General features: G+C 36.7%; 2 protein-coding genes and 1 non-coding gene across 3 annotated transcripts in view; all 3 read left to right on the top strand.

Moving 5' to 3' along the window:
- Window positions 1-363: 363 nt before the first annotated feature.
- Window positions 364-8,033, top strand: GSL05 (glucan synthase-like 5). The gene is made up of 2 exons (XM_011088064.3): window positions 364-5,970; window positions 7,664-8,033. Exon 1 carries the CDS (start codon window positions 649-651, stop codon window positions 5,962-5,964), a length of 5,316 nt encoding a protein of 1,771 aa, XP_011086366.1. The 5' UTR covers window positions 364-648; the 3' UTR covers window positions 5,965-5,970; window positions 7,664-8,033.
- On the top strand, window positions 3,605-3,685 carry LOC148787285 (small nucleolar RNA J33). Its single transcript, XR_016067107.1, has one exon. It is a non-coding gene; the product is annotated as a small nucleolar RNA J33 (small nucleolar RNA).
- Window positions 8,034-12,362: 4,329 nt separating the features above from the next.
- Window positions 12,363-18,058, top strand: part of TPC1 (two-pore channel 1) — a 29,334-nt gene continuing 23,638 nt past the window's right edge. Inside the window, exons 1-4 of the mRNA XM_088884011.1 lie at window positions 12,363-12,653; window positions 15,482-15,625; window positions 15,719-15,814; window positions 17,860-17,955. Of these exons, the coding sequence (XP_088740137.1) occupies window positions 12,507-12,653; window positions 15,482-15,625; window positions 15,719-15,814; window positions 17,860-17,955 (483 nt within the window). The 5' untranslated portion in view covers window positions 12,363-12,506. The remainder of the gene's footprint in view (window positions 12,654-15,481; window positions 15,626-15,718; window positions 15,815-17,859; window positions 17,956-18,058) is intronic.

Here is an 18,058-nt window from a genome sequence, read left to right as displayed (position 1 = left end):
TTCTATTGCATAAGTAGGTGTTGTTTAGATTTCATTGTTTTTTTCTTTTTTTTGAGAGGATTTATCTGATATTGTTAATCAGGGTATGATTGGTGTAATTGTTTTTGTTAAATATTGATATTTGAAAAGAATAATTGTAATTCGAGTTATTTCGATTGATAATAGTTGATGGATTCAGATAAAAAAAGAAATGAAATTTAGGAAGAATAATTCTATAATTAGTTTGAAGGATTTTTTATTTTTTATTTTTGGAAAAACTTATGATGATGATAAATTTGCAATATTGGGATGTTTTTGAGAAATTTCAAACCTTCTATCCTTTGTCCCGTTTAAGAAAGTTTAAAATTGGTGAATGTACAACAATGGTAGCAGGGGGTACAACAACGAGACCGTCGGAATCCATATGTCGCCTGCCTCCCTTAAACTGCGTAAATTCCCATCCGCCATTGCCATTTGAAAAGTTGATGACTTTCTGTTACAAATCTGCTCACAAGAAACGAGTTGAACTAAAACCCACCCGCTTCACATTGCACTTCCACCCTTCCATCCCACCTCCCCCCACTCCCGTTCTCCGTCGGAGGGAGGACCTGAGAGCTTCAGCAAACCCCACATCGCTTCCCAAATCCTCAGATCTCTGCGGATGCGACAATGAATCAACGCCCCCCGCGACCGCAGGACGAAGAAGTGTACAATATCATCCCAATCCACAACCTTCTTGCCGACCACCCCGCCCTCCGTTTTCCCGAGGTCCGCGCCGCTGCTGCTGCGTTACGGGCCGTCGGTGACCTCCGCCGGCCCCCCTTCTCAACTTGGAAGCCCCACTATGACCTCCTTGACTGGCTTGCCCTCTTCTTCGGGTTTCAGGAGTCCAACGTTAGAAACCAGAGGGAGCACCTCGTGCTCCATCTCGCCAATGCTCAGATGCGCCTCTCCCCTCCTCCTGACAACATCGATACGCTCGACCCTTCCGTCCTGCGCCGCTTCCGCCGCCATCTCTTGAAAAATTACTCCAATTGGTGCTCATACCTTAACATCAGGTCTAATATTTGGCTTTCGGATTCGCGGTCCCGCCACTCGTCCTCCGATCACCGGCGCGAGCTCTTGTACGTCTCGCTTTATTTGCTTGTTTGGGGTGAGTCTGCAAATTTGCGTTTCGTTCCGGAATGCATTTGTTATATATTCCATAATATGGCAATGGAATTGAATAAGATATTGGAGGATTATATTGATGAGAACACGGGAAGCCCTTTTGTGCCGTCTATATCTGGTGAAAATGCTTTTCTAGATAAAATTGTGAAGCCAATTTATGATACTATTAAGGAAGAGGTGGACAATAGTAAGAATGGGACTGCCCCACATGCTGCGTGGCGGAATTACGATGATATAAATGAGTACTTTTGGAGTAAGAGGTGTTTTGAGAAGATGAAATGGCCGATTGATGTTGGGAGTAATTTTTTTGTGACGGGCCATAAGGGGAAGAAGGTCGGAAAAACAGGGTTTGTTGAGCAGAGGTCATTTTGGAATTTGTTTAGGAGCTTTGATAAGTTGTGGATTATGTTGATTCTGTTTCTTCAGGCAGCGATCATTGTGGGTTGGGAGGGCCCCGAGGCTCCATGGAAGGCACTGCGGAGTAGGGATGTTCAGGTGAGGTGCTTGACCGTGTTCTTCACATGGGCTGGACTGAGGTTCTTTCAGTCTTTGTTGGACATTGCAATGCAGTATAGTTTGGTTTCGAGGGAGACCAAGTCTCTGGGAGTGAGGATGGTCTTGAAAGCTGTGGTTGCAGCAGGGTGGATTCTGGTGTTTGGGGTGTTTTATTCAAGGATATGGAAGCAGAGGAATAGTGATCGTGGGTGGTCGAATGCTGCAAACAACAGAGTGGTCAATTTTCTTCAGGTCGTGGTGGCTTTTCTTGCACCAGAGCTGTTAGCTTTGGCTCTATTTCTTCTGCCATGGATTAGGAATTTTGTGGAGAACAAAAATTGGAAAGTATTTTATTTGTTGTCATGGTGGTTTCAGAGCAGTATTTTTGTGGGTCGGGGACTTAGAGAAGGACTTATTGACAATATTAAGTATACCCTTTTCTGGGTCGCAGTGCTTGCGACGAAATTCTCTTTTAGCTACTTCATGCAGATTAAGCCCATGATTGCACCGACAAAGACCTTGCTAGATCTCGAAAATGTTAACTATGAGTGGTATGAGGTCTTTAATGCCAGTAACCGTGTTGCCATTGGGCTGTTGTGGCTCCCGGTTGTTTTGATTTACTTAATGGATATCCAGATTTGGTACTCAATTTATTCCTCATTTGTTGGGGCGGCAGTTGGGTTGTTCGACCACTTGGGTGAGATTCGGAACATGCAACAGTTGAGGTTGAGATTCCAATTCTTTGCTAGTGCTATTCAGTTTAATCTTATGCCTGAGGAGCAGCTACTGAATGCTAGGGGGACATTTAAGAGCAAGTTCAAGGATGCAATTCACCGGTTGAAACTGAGGTACGGGCTGGGCCGTCCCTTCAAGAAACTTGAATCCAACCAGGTAGAGGCCTACAAATTTGCCTTGATATGGAATGAGATAATCAAAACATTTAGGGAGGAAGACATTATCAGTGATCGTGAGGTTGAGCTTTTGGAGCTGCCTCAAAATGACCGGAAAGACCCCAGAAGTAATTGGGAAATTCGGGTGATCCAGTGGCCTTGCTTGCTCCTCTGTAATGAGTTACTGCTTGCTCTAAGCCAGGCACAAGAGTTGGTAGATGCTCCTGACAGGTGGCTTTGGTATAAGATCTGCAAGACCGAATACAGGCGCTGTGCGGTCATTGAAGCATATGATAGTTTAAAGCACTTTTTACTTGCAATCGTCAAGTATGATTCTGAGGAGCGCTCCATAATCAGAACTTTTTTCCAAGAAATTGAGCAATGGGTTCAGCTGGAAAAATTCACGAAGAACTACGACACCAGAGCACTCCCCAAAATCCATGCAAAGTTGGTGGATCTTCTATGTCTTGTCCTCAAGCCTGATAAAGATGCTGATAAGGTGGTAAATGCTCTTCAGGCCCTCTACGAGGTTGCTATTAGAGATTTCCTGAAAGAGAAGAGAAACAACGAACAGCTAAAGGAGGATGGCCTGGCTCCTCAAAGCACAGCTTCTGGTGAAGTTTTGCTTTTTCAGAATGCTGTCCAGTTGCCCAGTGCAAGTAATGAGACTTTCTATCGTAGGGTCCGTCGGTTGCATACCATTCTCACATCTCGGGATTCCATGCAGAAAGTTCCAGAAAATCTTGAGGCAAGGCGTCGAATTGCCTTCTTCAGTAACTCCTTGTTCATGAACATGCCTCACGCTCCCCAAGTTGAGAAAATGATGGCTTTCAGTGTTTTGACCCCATACTACAGTGAAGAGGTGCTGTACAGCAAGGAACAACTTCGAACTGAGAATGAAGATGGAATTTCGACCCTCTACTACTTGCAAACTATCTATGCCAGTGACTGGAGGAACTTCTTGGAGAGGATGCGCCGAGAAGGGATGACCAGTGAGAAAGAACTTTGGACAACTAGGCTAAGAGATCTTCGATCGTGGGCATCATACAGAGGCCAGACACTTTCCCGGACTGTGAGGGGAATGATGTACTACTATCGTGCTCTTGAGCTGTTGGCTTTTCTGGATTCTGCTTCTGAGATGGACATGAGGGAAGGATCTCAGCAACTGGGTTCCTTGACGCATGACGATGGTATGGATGATTTGAGTTCAGAGAGATCACCCTCATCAAGAACTTTGAGCAGAGCAGATAGTTCCGTCAGTGTTTATTTTAAAGGTCATGAGCGTGGGACAGCTTTGATGAAGTTCACTTATGTGGTTGCATGCCAGATTTATGGTTCACAGAAGGCCAAAAAGGATCCCCACGCGGAGGAGATACTTTATCTGATGAAAAATAACGAAGCACTTCGGGTTGCTTATGTTGATGAGGTGTCGTCGGGAAGGGATGAGAAAGAGTATTACTCTGTCCTGGTGAAATATGATCAGAAGTTGCAGAGAGAAGTCGAGATATATCGGGTCAAGTTGCCTGGTCCACTCAAGCTTGGGGAGGGGAAACCAGAGAATCAGAATCATGCCATTATCTTCACTAGGGGAGATGCAGTTCAGACAATTGACATGAACCAGGATAACTATTTTGAGGAGGCTCTAAAGATGCGGAACCTTCTGGAGGAATTCAAGCGCTACTATGGGATCAGAAAACCTACCATCCTGGGAGTTCGGGAGCATATTTTTACTGGCTCCGTGTCGTCACTTGCTTGGTTCATGTCTGCACAGGAAACAAGTTTTGTAACCTTGGGGCAGCGTGTTTTGGCTAATCCTTTGAAAGTCCGGATGCATTATGGGCACCCAGATGTGTTTGACAGGTTTTGGTTTATGACTCGTGGGGGTCTAAGCAAGGCTTCCAGAGTTATCAATATTAGTGAGGATATTTTTGCTGGATTTAATTGCACATTGAGAGGCGGGAATGTTACCCACCATGAATACATCCAAGTTGGAAAGGGAAGGGATGTTGGGCTGAATCAGATCTCTATGTTTGAAGCCAAGGTTGCCAGTGGGAATGGTGAGCAAATACTGAGCCGAGATGTTTACAGGTTGGGTCATAGGTTGGACTTCTTCCGAATGCTCTCATTCTTTCACACTACTGTGGGATTTTTCTTCAATACCATGATGATTAACCTGACTGTTTATGCATTTTTGTGGGGCCGGCTTTATCTGGCACTGAGCGGCGTGGAAGGTGCTGCTTTGGCAGATGCCAACAATAATAGAGCGCTTGGTACAATCTTGAACCAGCAGCTCATCATCCAACTTGGTCTTTTTACTGCCTTGCCAATGATTGTGGAAAACTCGCTCGAGCATGGCTTTCTGAATGCTATCTGGGACTTTATAACGATGCAGCTCCAACTTTCTTCTGTATTTTATACATTCTCTATGGGGACCCGTGGTCATTACTTTGGCAGAACTATTCTGCATGGTGGTGCGAAATATCGTGCAACTGGCCGTGGTTTTGTGGTGCAGCACAAGAGTTTTGCTGAGAATTATAGATTATATGCTCGTAGTCACTTTGTGAAAGCTATTGAACTTGGACTGATACTCACTGTATATGCTTCCTACAGTCCTGTGGCTAAGGGAACTTTGGTGTACATAGCATTGACTATTTCCAGTTGGTTTTTAGTAGTGTCCTGGATATTGGGGCCCTTCATTTTTAACCCCTCAGGCTTTGATTGGTTAAAAACTGTGTATGACTTTGATGATTTCATGAACTGGATATGGTACAGGGGTGGCGTGTTTGCAAAATCTGAACAGAGCTGGGAAAAGTGGTGGTATGAAGAGCAAGATCATTTAAGGACAACTGGTTTTTGGGGAAAGATACTGGAAATCATTTTGGACCTTCGTTTCTTCTTTTTTCAGTATGGAATTGTGTATCAATTAGGCATTGCTGCTGGAAGCAAGAGCATTGTCGTTTACTTGCTTTCATGGATCTATGTGGTGGTGGCTCTTGGACTTTACACAGTAATCGCATATGCCCGGGACAAATATGCTGCAAAAGACCACATCTACTATCGTTTGGTTCAGTTCCTTGTTATTATCTTGGCAACAGTTGTGATAGTTGCCTTGCTTGAGTTTACCCAGTTCAGATTTATGGATCTCTTCACTAGCTTATTGGCTTTTATTCCTACTGGGTGGGGATGTATATCTATTGCACAGGTCCTTCGACCCATTTTGCAGAAAACAATGCTTTGGGAGACTGTTGTTTCTGTAGCTCGCCTATATGACATAATGTTTGGAGTCATTGTCATGGCCCCTCTGGCCCTTCTATCATGGCTACCTGGGTTCCAAAACATGCAGACCAGGATTCTCTTCAATGAAGCATTTAGTAGGGGCCTACACATATCCCAAATTGTGGTTGGAAAAAAACCTAAGGCTGCTATGTAAGATAAGGTAACCCATTATCTAATATTTCCAACCTGATTGTAGCATTTCCTTTGTACCCGGTGATAATTTCTGTTTATGTTGGAAACTTATACATATTCTGCCAACATGAATACCACTTCTCAGTTATTTCACTTAATGCTTCCATTTCCTTTTGTCTGGTGTGCTGGAAATGTTTTTTCATTTCTTTTTAGTCTCACTTGGTTGATTGCTGTAATATCTGCAGTTTAAGCCTTGAACTTATTATGACCCTACTCGGATGATACTGTGGATATCACCAATGAAGAGTATATGAATTTCCAAAGACATATAGAGATATAAAGAAAAGGATGGAAGTTCATTTAGATGAAGTTTCCAGAATTTGGCCGATGTTTACATCTCCAGTACTTTTGCGAAATTGTGCTTTTCTGATAGTATGTCTTAGTTGGGATAAATAAGTAATAGAGCAGCCAATCTGGGGGTGCCAGCCAGTTAGATCTGATTGGGAGGTGGAAGAAAGAAGAAACAGGAGAAAATCAAATTGACAGTATTCCCCCAGTTTGGTCTACCTGTGGTGATGTTCAGCAAGGGTAGCATGTAAACAAAGAAGAATTTCTATACTGATAGCAGAATAAGGGCCCAAATAAAAGCTCAACCACTGGATGCAGGTTTAGAGAGGTGTTAATCACTGAACGTAGTGCCTAATGAAAAACATATTAAGGATCAAACAGTCCCCAGAAAAATAATTCATTGGACACTGTTTGCCTTTCTTATATCAGCATTAGGCTTACATATTAAGGACCTTAAAGTTGAACCCTCAAATCTCTGATATACCTTGTTAGCTGTATTATTTTTGTCGATGGCTCTTCTGGAACAAATTGAAGAATGAAGGTAGTGTGCTCCTGAAATTTGACGTTCACATTAGGTAGTAACATTCTTTGTTGGTGTTAGCCTCAAGGTCAATAGGAGTTTTTTTGATGTTTTAAAACTCTTGATTTGGTTGTAACTAGGAATACAGATTACTGTTTATGACATGATAGATTTGCTGCTACAGTCCACTGATCTGGTGAATTTCACATAACTTTATTGTGAAAATAGCGAGGACATGGCAAACATTTCACGAAGTGAACAGGACTTAAGTTGGATGAGCTCTCATTAGCTTGTCACCTAACATATTGTTTCTGAGTATTGTTTAGGAGGCCTTGAGCAAGTAAGTGATTGTATCTGCAATGTGGGGAAATTTTGAGCTCCTTAATCTATTGTAATTACAAAATAGTGAGAGATGCTAACTTTATTCTGCATCTTCGAGTGATCAAGCATCTGAATCTTCTCTGAAGCTAAGTTTAATTAAATATGAAAATCATCTGGCATGATAATGAATAGTATCTGCTTTTAAGAATTAAAACTGTTCACACCTAAGTGAGGGTAGTTGCATGACTGACAATAGGGTGTTGTAATGCCATTGGCATACAGTTGCATTCTATTCTAGATATCCTGTTGATCTCTATGATGCAAGGCTGGCAACAGGGCTCAAAATTTGCAATTTATTTCAAGTGATGACAGGTGACTTGAAGTGCTAATAGTTCTTTGCTATAATTCTTCAATCAAATTATTGTTATTTATACATCTGTCTTTGTTTTTCTTCTGAATGTTTTGATATAGACCTCATGAATAGATTCCATCAAGTCATTTTTATGCTAAGAGATCCAATTTGCATCTGCAGGTTTACGGTCGCGTTGCAGAATGGACATGTCTGCAGAGTGCGAGGCTCTAATCCGTATGTAGCATCATTTTCCTGTTATTTGTATTTTGACGAGCCAAAGATTTTGAGTTAGCGTCTGTTGTGCTGGTCGTTTCATATTTTTGTTACTGTTTGTAATTAGTCAATTCTTCTCATAGTCGATGCGTACATTACTAGTTAGATAAGAGATTCTTTCGTTTGTGATTAATTAGCAAGGTTGTTGTAAGATTACGTTCTATGTTGTGCCTATTGTGAGGTGAAATAGTATACCAGCTTACTCACACTGTACCAGATTATGTAATTGTCCTTGTAACTGGTTGAGTTCGAAATTTTGAATCCTTCTGATTTGTTATGGTCTTTGCTCATCAGGTCTGTGCTTTCAGATCACTAAGGTTAGTAATTCCACCAATCGGTCGGCAGGTTGAGTGAAGTCTTTCTTCTAATGTTCATCTCGGAGAATCGAACCAAAAGGAACTTAAACTTTCGATGAGTCTAAAGTTCAGTACGTGCCAGATTGATTTATTAGTTCGTTTTTGGTAATTAATGATGTTTTCTTTTGGCATTTTAATTTGATATATTAATGGATTAGATCTTCTGCTAAATGAATAAAGAATTAGATAAAAAAAAAAACATAAATATAGTTTTATTTTTTTTATTTTAATTTTTGATGAGTAAAATAACAAAAATATAAAGATGTTTAAGAGATATAAAAACGTATAAAATAATGCTTTTGCATTCAGTACGGTTGGTAATTAAAAATGAGATATTGAAATGTTATAAAAATAAAAATTGAATTTTGATTTGGTTTTAATATGTATAAGCAAATGTAACAATGTTAGTTTTGTTAAATAGAATGACTTTTTTTTTTGTTTATTTTTTTGCAATTTTTTATTTTGTTTTAGTATGTATATAAAAAAAATTCAGCTTTATTTTTACATTTTTCGTAGGCTTCTATTAGGGTTATTTTTTTTTCCTTTTATATTGTTTTTTTTTTCAGTCTGTTTAACTTGAATAGGTGTCAATGCTGTCTTTTTATCTTTTTGTTAGATAAATTATTCTTATAATATAATTAAGCGTTAACTACATTTTGCTATCCAAATTATAATCGTTTTTACACATTGGTATTTATTTTTTTTTTTTTTTGTGTCAGTTCATTATCTCAACTTTACGAAATTTTATAGTTTGCCATTTATAACTTCTTTTACCAAGTATTTTTATCGAAAAAAACGTCACATGTTGTGGACATGTGATATTTAAGAGTGTGATGTGATATTTTTCATATATGCATAACATGTAATATTTTTCTTGCAGAAAAATTAACAAAACGACGGTCATATATGACAAAGTGCAAATTTTGCAAAGTTGAGATGGTAAGTTGATACAAAAAAAAGTTTAGATACCAAAGTGTAAAAACGAGTATAATTCGAATGACAAAATATAATTTATCCTATAATAAATCTTAATTAAGGGTGACGGCATAAATTAATATTGTTAGTATGTCAACCTTTAATTTTGGTATTCTTTTACTTTCATAGAATGCATTGTTTTAAAAACATTGAACTTAAAACTTTGTTTTATGACAAGGCTTTCTAAATTCATGGATCTATATTGTGCATATCCACGAAATCTTTGTTTAATTTTAAATACATTTCTTGATGCATGTAAATATATAATATTTAATTTAGAAAATTATATATACTTATAGTTTACAAATACATATCTATATACTTTCATATGTGATGGGGGTCAACAGCTAAAAAGATGAAAAAACTCCTTCATGAAGGATAAAATGGAATTGCAGTAGGATTCACGTGTAAGGTCGCGAGTCGGGTTGTTGAGACCCACCTCGCACTTTGACCCGTAGTCCGACCGTATAAGCCAAGGAGAATTATGCATCGTTTGACTAGAACTAGGAGACGCGCAAATTGCGACACGTGGTTTGATCTATAGTGTCAAATTGGGCCCTATAAATACTCAAATGTACTTTGCTTGAGGTAACTGGCATTAATTGATTTTGACTGTTTACCTTCTAATCGCATATTTCTATCTTGACCCGAACTAACTTGAGCATCGGAGGGTCTTAGTCGGGGACGAACCCGATGATCCTAATGTACGTGTTTCAATCCTCAGAACCGATCACGGATTTAGGGAGATTACGTAGCAACGTGAGAGGTCGTTCAACATGGTCGCATACTTCAATCTAGATTAATTGGCTCTATCTTTGGGAAATCTAAGGATCTCCATCTAAAAATATGGAAGGGACATCGAGAGGAAATGTGCAGAGAGTGGAAGATACGCCTAGACTAGGAGAACTGCAGAGAATTACCAATATTCCCTTATTTTAACGGTCATATAACAATTAGCCCGATCTGTTAGGTTTTCATTCATTTTTATGGTGAATTGACCAAAATGCTCTTGTGGATTAAAAATTATAATTTTATTTATTTTTTTATGGACTAAATGGATAATTTTTAAAATATTTTCATCCATCCCTTTCAATTTATTATAAGTTTTTAATCTTTAAAAAAAATAAAAAATACAATAAATGGCAAAATTGATAATTTCATACCTCCATCCAAAGATTACATAAAGTCATCAAACATTAGGGGGTATTTGAAATTTTCAAATAACGAGGGGATATTCGTAATCATCCTAAACCTTGGGGGAGGTCGTTGTAATTTACCCTATATATAAAATGTGGTAGGAAAGTGGCTCCCATGCCACTTCCACCCTTATATATATATATATTTATTTATTATTATTTTTAAATCTTCTTAAAAATTTTCATTACGTCCTATATAATTTCTTAATTAATACAATTTGCTTTCAAATATTATAATGAGCTTCAACTACACTCCCATTTTTTGAGGTTTAGTGTAATTATATGTAGACCCTCTGTGATTTAAAAAATTATATCTAGCACCCCTAAAGTTTGCTTCTATCTAACAAACAAGTTCATTTGTTAGTCAAAATTTCTCAAATTTACTTATATTAACAAAAAAATAAAAAAAAATCTGTATTTACCTGCGATTGATTTATTACTGATTATTGCAAGTCAAGTAAATCTTTCTATGATCAAATTACTATTATATGTCTTTATACTTTAATGTATGTGATGAGGTATATATCTTTACTATTATAAAGATAGTTTAATTGGAAAAATATTATTTAATCTACAATAAATCAGTAATAAGTCAATCGATAGTAAATATCAATTTTCATTCAATTTTTTTGTTAATATCATCAAATTTAATGAATTTTAACTAATGAAAATACTTATTTATTAAATAGAAGTAAATATTAAAAATACTAAATATAATGTTTTAAATTTTAAAAAATTTATATATAATTAATTCAAATCAGGTATGGAAGAATTGTAATTGCCTTTATATTTGGTCCTAATTTTGTCGGCAATCTATAGGTCTAGATTTTTGTGGAGCGCATGAACCCCACCAATCAATGCCGACAGAATTCCAGCGCCCTTCTCTTTCTACGTGGACTTAGCACGTTTATGTCTTAACTGATTTTTAATTGCAAGCACATCTACTCATAACCAACAACCACCTTTCCCTTTCCTCATAATATAAATTAGGGCTACAATGCATTTTATTCTCTGTATTTTGTTGAAAAAAGTAAATTTTTTTATGTATTTTTAAAATAGGCTTAAAAATTTCTTTTGTATTTTGTAAGTTCAATAAAGAACATCCCTTTTATTAATAATTAACTGAAAATGTATTATACGCACTCCTTCTATGTTTGACTATATTTTTTTTAATTATTTTTTATTGGAGAGGGGAAGCGGGGTGGGGGTGGGGGTGGGTTTTAATTTTAATTTTATTTTTAAATAATATTTTTTATCAATGAAATCTGAACTTTTAATTTTTTTATAAACTTAAATTCCAACTATTAAGATTAATGGATTAAATTTAACGGTTCTGATTGATATTGATCCAACATTATTATAATTAATATATATTAAGCAAGGGTGTAACAGTTATTTTATGAAAAAAATAACATTGTTAGTTAGATTTAATGGAGATGGGCGATTGGGCTACGTTTAAGAAAATAAAAAGGGGTTTTTTTTGTCTATTTTTAAAACAGAGGGGGGTTCTTAGCGGACTTTTTAAAATACAGGATTTTTTTTATGCATTTTAGTCTATAAATTAGTTGTCACGTTGTTTTTGTGTGCATATAGTAAATAATATTGTATATTTTAAAATATACTATGAATAAAAAAAGATATATATGAACCAACACATCACATTTTCAAAAACAATAAATAAATAAAAGAAAGAAGAAAGGATGAAAGTAACAAATGATAAAAATAAATAAATAAATAAACTTAGTAGTATTATTGGCATAACAATCAAATTGGTGTCGCAATGTCATAACTGTCATTTGTGAAAGAAAAAAGGCCTTCGCTTATACTAGTCATTGTGGCACGTTGTTTCTGCATGCATATAATAAATGATCTTTCACGTTTTATAGTATAGATACTAGTGCTTTGTGGCACATTCTGTATGTGTGCAAATTTTATAATATTATTTAAAATAATTTTTTTATTAAATGTATAAAAAATATGCATGAAAATTTTAGAAAAAAGTGACTATCAAAGAATAGTCGGAGGGTGGAGAGTTAGATAAATAAATAAAATAATTAAATTTAATATTTAAAATAGTATAGATTAGTTAGGTTTGGGACTGAATAACGGATCAGAGCAATCCCACTTGCTGTGCACGCCACGTGCTTGATCAATGTACTAACAAAGGCAAAGGAACTTTATTGAGTCAAACCCACATCTGAATCCAGAGTGTAGAGTGGGAAGATGGATGTTGCTTTGCTGGGTAGCGATGCTGGAGAAGCTGGCGGCAGCGGCAGCCCAAGAAGAAATCGTCAGCATGGATTCCACCGAAGATCAGATGCTATTGCATATGGATCAACCTATCAAAGGGCTGCTGCTTTGGTTGATCTCGTACGTTAACTTTCTTTAATTTCTTTTTGACTTGAATTTTGATATTAAAGACTGAGGGAATCTTCTTGTCCAGATTATAACCAATGTGATGTTGTGGATATTAACGTGTTAGTGTATTGTTCGTAATTGGTAATGGAAAGATCATCCAAACTCTTGAAAGTAGAAGTTTGTTTAGGCATGATTCACGTAAGGCTGCCGGTTAGTCTGAGACATTGTATTCTTGTCCTTGTGGAGAAATATGAGCGGTTAAGAAATTTGTAAAAGCGATTGGTTCTTTATTCTATTACTGTAAGAGACGTTCATGACTTTTACGCTAGTAAGAGTACATCTGGGATGACTTTTGTGCAATTAAGAGTACTGCTACGAAATTCATGTGTTGGACAAGCTCGTTTATTGAAATAAAATGTGTCCCTGACCTCATTTTTTAACTCTGGCTTCTTAGTTTATGGATGTCAAAAACGTTTCCCCCGGAGATAGAAACTTGATGTAATCATAAGGGGATATTTGACTTCTGAAGTTTAAGAACTGGTTGGATATGTGATATGGGGTGTGGAGGAATCCAACATTGGAAAGTGAAACTGAAGCTTATTTGCCGCAAATTTTAAGATTCTGAAAATTTTATTTGTAATCTATCATTATAAGACTTAAGAGGTCAAATTCTGTAGTAAATTACCAAATGTTTTCCATCTAATTGCCTTTTCCTTCCCTCTTCTCCGTCCCTTTATCTTGTTTTGATAAAAAAAGAACCCTATTTTTCCCCTTTTTTTGCCAATTGCCTTCTCTATAAGCAGATAGTCGCTAAATTTTTCTGGCTAGTTTTATATGACGATGCCACGTGTACTTTCTCAATGTTATCTGTTTTAGTGGAAGTTCCATAGGATTAAAGGAGATCTATGTGAAACTTGGATTGTCTCTTGCTAGGACCCTCTCAGGGACGGGAGTTCGCACTAAAACGTTGATTAAGGAAGTCAAATGAATTCAGAAGATGTCTGCTTCTATCATGACTGTAGCAATGGTGACAACTTATTGCTGCTTGGAAGTGGTTTAGAGATAGCAAAGAATTGGATGAGGTGATTAAACCTGGATGTGTAATTAATAATTGTATCTAATATTACTTAGGATATGGAGACTCAACCAATCTACAAAGAATTTGGACTGGAGGTGATAAAGACTAACTTACTGTGACATAATTCTGCATCCAGGGCTTCTGATATTAGAAGTTTATCTGTTGTTATGCAAATCCAAGTACATCCAATCTTGGGTTATCAAACTTGAATTTTCTCCATCGGGCACAGTATGTCAATATGTAATGCAGCACTCCATAAAGGACTGAGTAGGTCAATAAGCCTCTTTTGACACTATAGTAGTTGAGATGGATATCGGTAAAGTGAAGTTCTGTTGACCTCCATAGATGTCCTATATGATGTGAGATGAAGAAACATCAACTCCTTAATCCTTTTTTTTTCCTTTTGTATTCTCTAGTTGGATGCAGTCCTTTGTTCCACACTATAAAGGTTACCCTATTAATGTAGGACTGTTGATGTATGGAGCCTAAGTGCCTAACCCAAGATTTACATCGTAATACTTTATGATGTTTTACCAATACCTAAGTATAAATAGTTGATGTGTGGCCTTTCTATTTGTAACACATAAATATGTCCTAGTAAAATAGATATTTCCGATGGATGTGGGAGTATTCTCTCTGAACGACATAAATCTTTGTGTTGTTTGTTTAATTTTTTTTGCACATATTCTACGATTTGTCAAACAATTTCCTAACAAGGACTTCACACAATACACTGTCGACTCCTTTTTGCTTTTCCTAAATATCCGAAACTTAATCTTTTTATCCAATGAATCATGGGAAGCAATTCTTGTGAGCACTCCAGTGACTCAGATGTGCTTCCTCCCCTGTGTCTTGGCTCCTCCTGAAAACACATACAAAAAAGAACTGTGGGTTTCAGTTGGATATGTTTGGCTTGTCACATGTGAGGTCAAGGTTTTCTATATTTCTCAAGTTTGGAGGATTTCAATTCGTATTCTAGCATCTCTCTCTGTCTCTCTCTTGTGTTAGCTCTCATGGTAAATTTAGTGGAGTAGCTACTCCCTCTCAGAGGAAGGTTCCACTATTTTCTAGTTGAAGTAAGTTTTTATCCAAAATTCCCATGCCTTACCTGTGTATCATACCTCGTAGATTCCCTCCAATGTTTCCTTTCTTCATCCTATGTATCTTCCCTGTTCATGGGGCTTATATTTAAAGTAATAGCAACAATGAAAATGTTAAAGTGCAAGTACTTGTGGTATCTCATCTTGCATGACCCTATTGTTAGGTCTACTCTTTATCCCACTGATGCAAGTACATGGTTTTATCAGATTGATCAGCTTCACTGGAGCTTCTATGTAGTGGATCAAAGTCATAATTGAAATTATCTAGGCAATGCAATATTCTACTTTTAGTTAGGAGAGTCAGGAGAGCAAAAGTTCTTAGTAGATCCACAAGATCGTTGTATTTCAACATGGATGACATATAAGTGGTTTAAACCCTGTTTTTGTTTGTTTTGGAAACAAAACCAGACCTTGTTTCACAGTCTATTCGTTTGAGTCTTGTCTTGTCGACTATGGGATGGACTGGATTCACTGAAGTAACAAGGATATTGCATAGTTGAGCATGGATCATTAACACATTGTTACCTAAGTGTTAAGTCAGATAGTGAGGAGTAAGCAGTCCAATTTATTGGAAGTTTTATCTTGTTGAATCATTTCCTGGGACACCTATGATTGTTGGTGTATCTTTCTATGATAATTTCAAATGTTTGCTGCCATTGCAGGCTGAAGATGGAATTGGCGTACCTGAGGAAATTCTGGACCAGTCAAGCTTTGGAAGCTCCTTAAAGTCGTACTTAAGATTTATACAATTTGATATCCTTTGGTCCCTCAACTACTTTGCTTTAATCCTTCTGAATTTCTTTGAGGTCGGTATAGCCATTTAGTTCTTATCTATATACCTTCATATTTTGGCTTAAAATTTTTCCCCTGACATACAAATGACTCGTTTGGATTCTCAGAAACCTCTATGGTGTTCTGAGCATTGCAGTGATAGGGAGTACTACTTTCTAGGACAGCTGCCATACTTGACTGGTCCAGAGAGTCTCATTTTTGAGGTAAGTTCTAAAAGTAAACATTATGTTTGGTTTCATTTTTTAGTGTTTTGTTTTGTTTTGTGGAGATAGATAGAAAAAAACAAAGATAAATGAGTATGCTTTGGAGATAGTGTGTATGTTTGGATTTGTTTCTAGAGATGATTTAAAATAATTTATGACAAGTGTTGTATGTTTGATGTTGTATTTTTGGAGACAAAAGTTACTGTTCATTTCATTGTTAAATCATTGTCCAATAATATCTTTTTTATATATATTTATATATATTTGTATATATATAGGTGCTGTATGTTTAATGTTGTGTTTTTTGGAGACAAAAATCACTGTTCATTGTCAAGTCTCTTTTACATTACATTTATATGTATATGTGTGTTAATATCTCTTATATATAGAAAGTCCAAAACAAAAAATTCACACAGAAAAGGTGTAAAAACAAGCACGCAAACATTGGGTTTGTTTTGGCCCGTCTCGGGGATCCCCCAAAAATGAAACCAAACAAATCCAAATAATTTAATTTGCATGTGGTAATTCTCTGAGGTCTTGGATTGGTAAATTTTATCTATCAATATAAGTTTCTAGATATTAACTTGTTCATAGCATCATGAGTTGGAAGTTTGGATTATTTTTTGTTCACACATTTTTGCTCCTCTCTCGGATTGAAGCTTTTCTATTGGGGGTAAAGTATTTTGAGCCTATTTTACTCCCATAAAAGAAATAGTCTTTCACCACTATTGATCTAGATATTTCCCCTTTATCTCCATGCCTTGTCACTTAGCTCGCACAGTTGGTGCATAACTGCGCTGTCCTAAGCTTAAAGCTCAGTTTGCACAGGAATGCTACTTTGAAACACTTAAAGCAACTGGGCCGTTTACCTGAAAACTTTTGGAATTATGATCTTTGAACAACTATGCAGCAGTTAGTTATGAGAAAAGTAATCAACAATTTATTTTGGTAGTTTGAAGGAGTAATTCTTCTAAACATTCACATCGTCCAGATTAATTGAGGAATCCATAAATCCCAACTCTTTATGTTAGGTGATCCACAATGATCTCTAACTCCCTTGTGCACACAGGAGTTGGTTTCTGAAAGTTGGTGTACACAGAGCTTGATCTGACCACAGCTAAGCTATATGAAGATTAGCTAGATACTGATGAAAGATTAAAAATCCTTAGATCACTGAACTCTACATCTAACTCAACTCTTTCTTTTAAGTTAAACTACTCCATTGTTGGGAATTCACTCAACTTCTCTTTTGTGACTTTTACAAAATGCCCTTTACCTCTCACTTTACATCTTAAAAGATTGCTCTAAATTGTGTTATGGTGTTACGAAAAATATTTAAGGTGTCACGAAAAATATTTCTCTGATCCTCTGAATCCCCTTTTTTAAGGTGTTATGAAAAATTTGCCCGTTGTTAAGCTTTGTCCGTTATGATATGTCCTTTAAGTCCTTGTTGGCCCTTTTTACTGTCTTTCTGTCCTTACTTATAGCTATAGTCCTTTTATGGTAGGAGGAACTGTCCATTGATTCAGACTTGTATTCCACCTAATCTTCAGGCATTGCTGCTGTATTGTCTCATTAGTAACTCAGCTTGGCCTTCACTTCACTGCCTCCTTCACCAATGTCACCCAAATGGCCAGCAACTCAGCCTTTGCATGATATTTTAGTTGTTTGCTGTCTGGCTTCATGAAGTCTCATCTAAAAAAGCCTTTACATTTGTAAACTATCATAAAAGAATTACAAGAGTTCATGGTCTTCTAAACACTAGACTTATTCATCATTAAAAGCTGATTACATTAATCCTAACATATGTGATGTGACATTTATGCTTTATCCAGTGCTATATAGCTAACAGTTGACAACTTTACTATAAAGTCAAAAAAGAATAAACTTTGCTGTATCAGTGTTGCCATTGCTAGAATAATGGGGTAGTGCTTTATCATCTAACCATAACCTCATTTATCTGTAATTTCTTGGTGGTGCTTTTGTGTTGGCCCTCTTGATATCTCATGGATTCAACTTTTTGTCTCTACCTTTTCCTTCTGCAGGGTGTAACTCTGTTGATTCTCATTGTACATATACTCTTTCCCATAACATATGAAGGTGTCAATATCTTCTGGAAGAATCATCTTAATAAACTTAAGGTACATAGTTTATTACACAAAATTAAGTAATTTGCTTTTTGTTTCTGTTTAAGCGAGAAGTTTTCAACAGCATGAAATTAATGTGTAAGTCAGTTATTTGCCC

This window comes from Sesamum indicum, linkage group LG8 (assembly GCF_026168435.1).
Source record: "Sesamum indicum cultivar Baizhima isolate 11 linkage group LG8, ASM2616843v1, whole genome shotgun sequence".
NCBI classification, from domain to species: Eukaryota; Viridiplantae; Streptophyta; class Magnoliopsida; order Lamiales; family Pedaliaceae; genus Sesamum; species Sesamum indicum.
The sequence above is the reverse complement of the archived record's forward strand: the minus strand, read 5'-3'. Positions and strand labels throughout refer to the sequence as shown.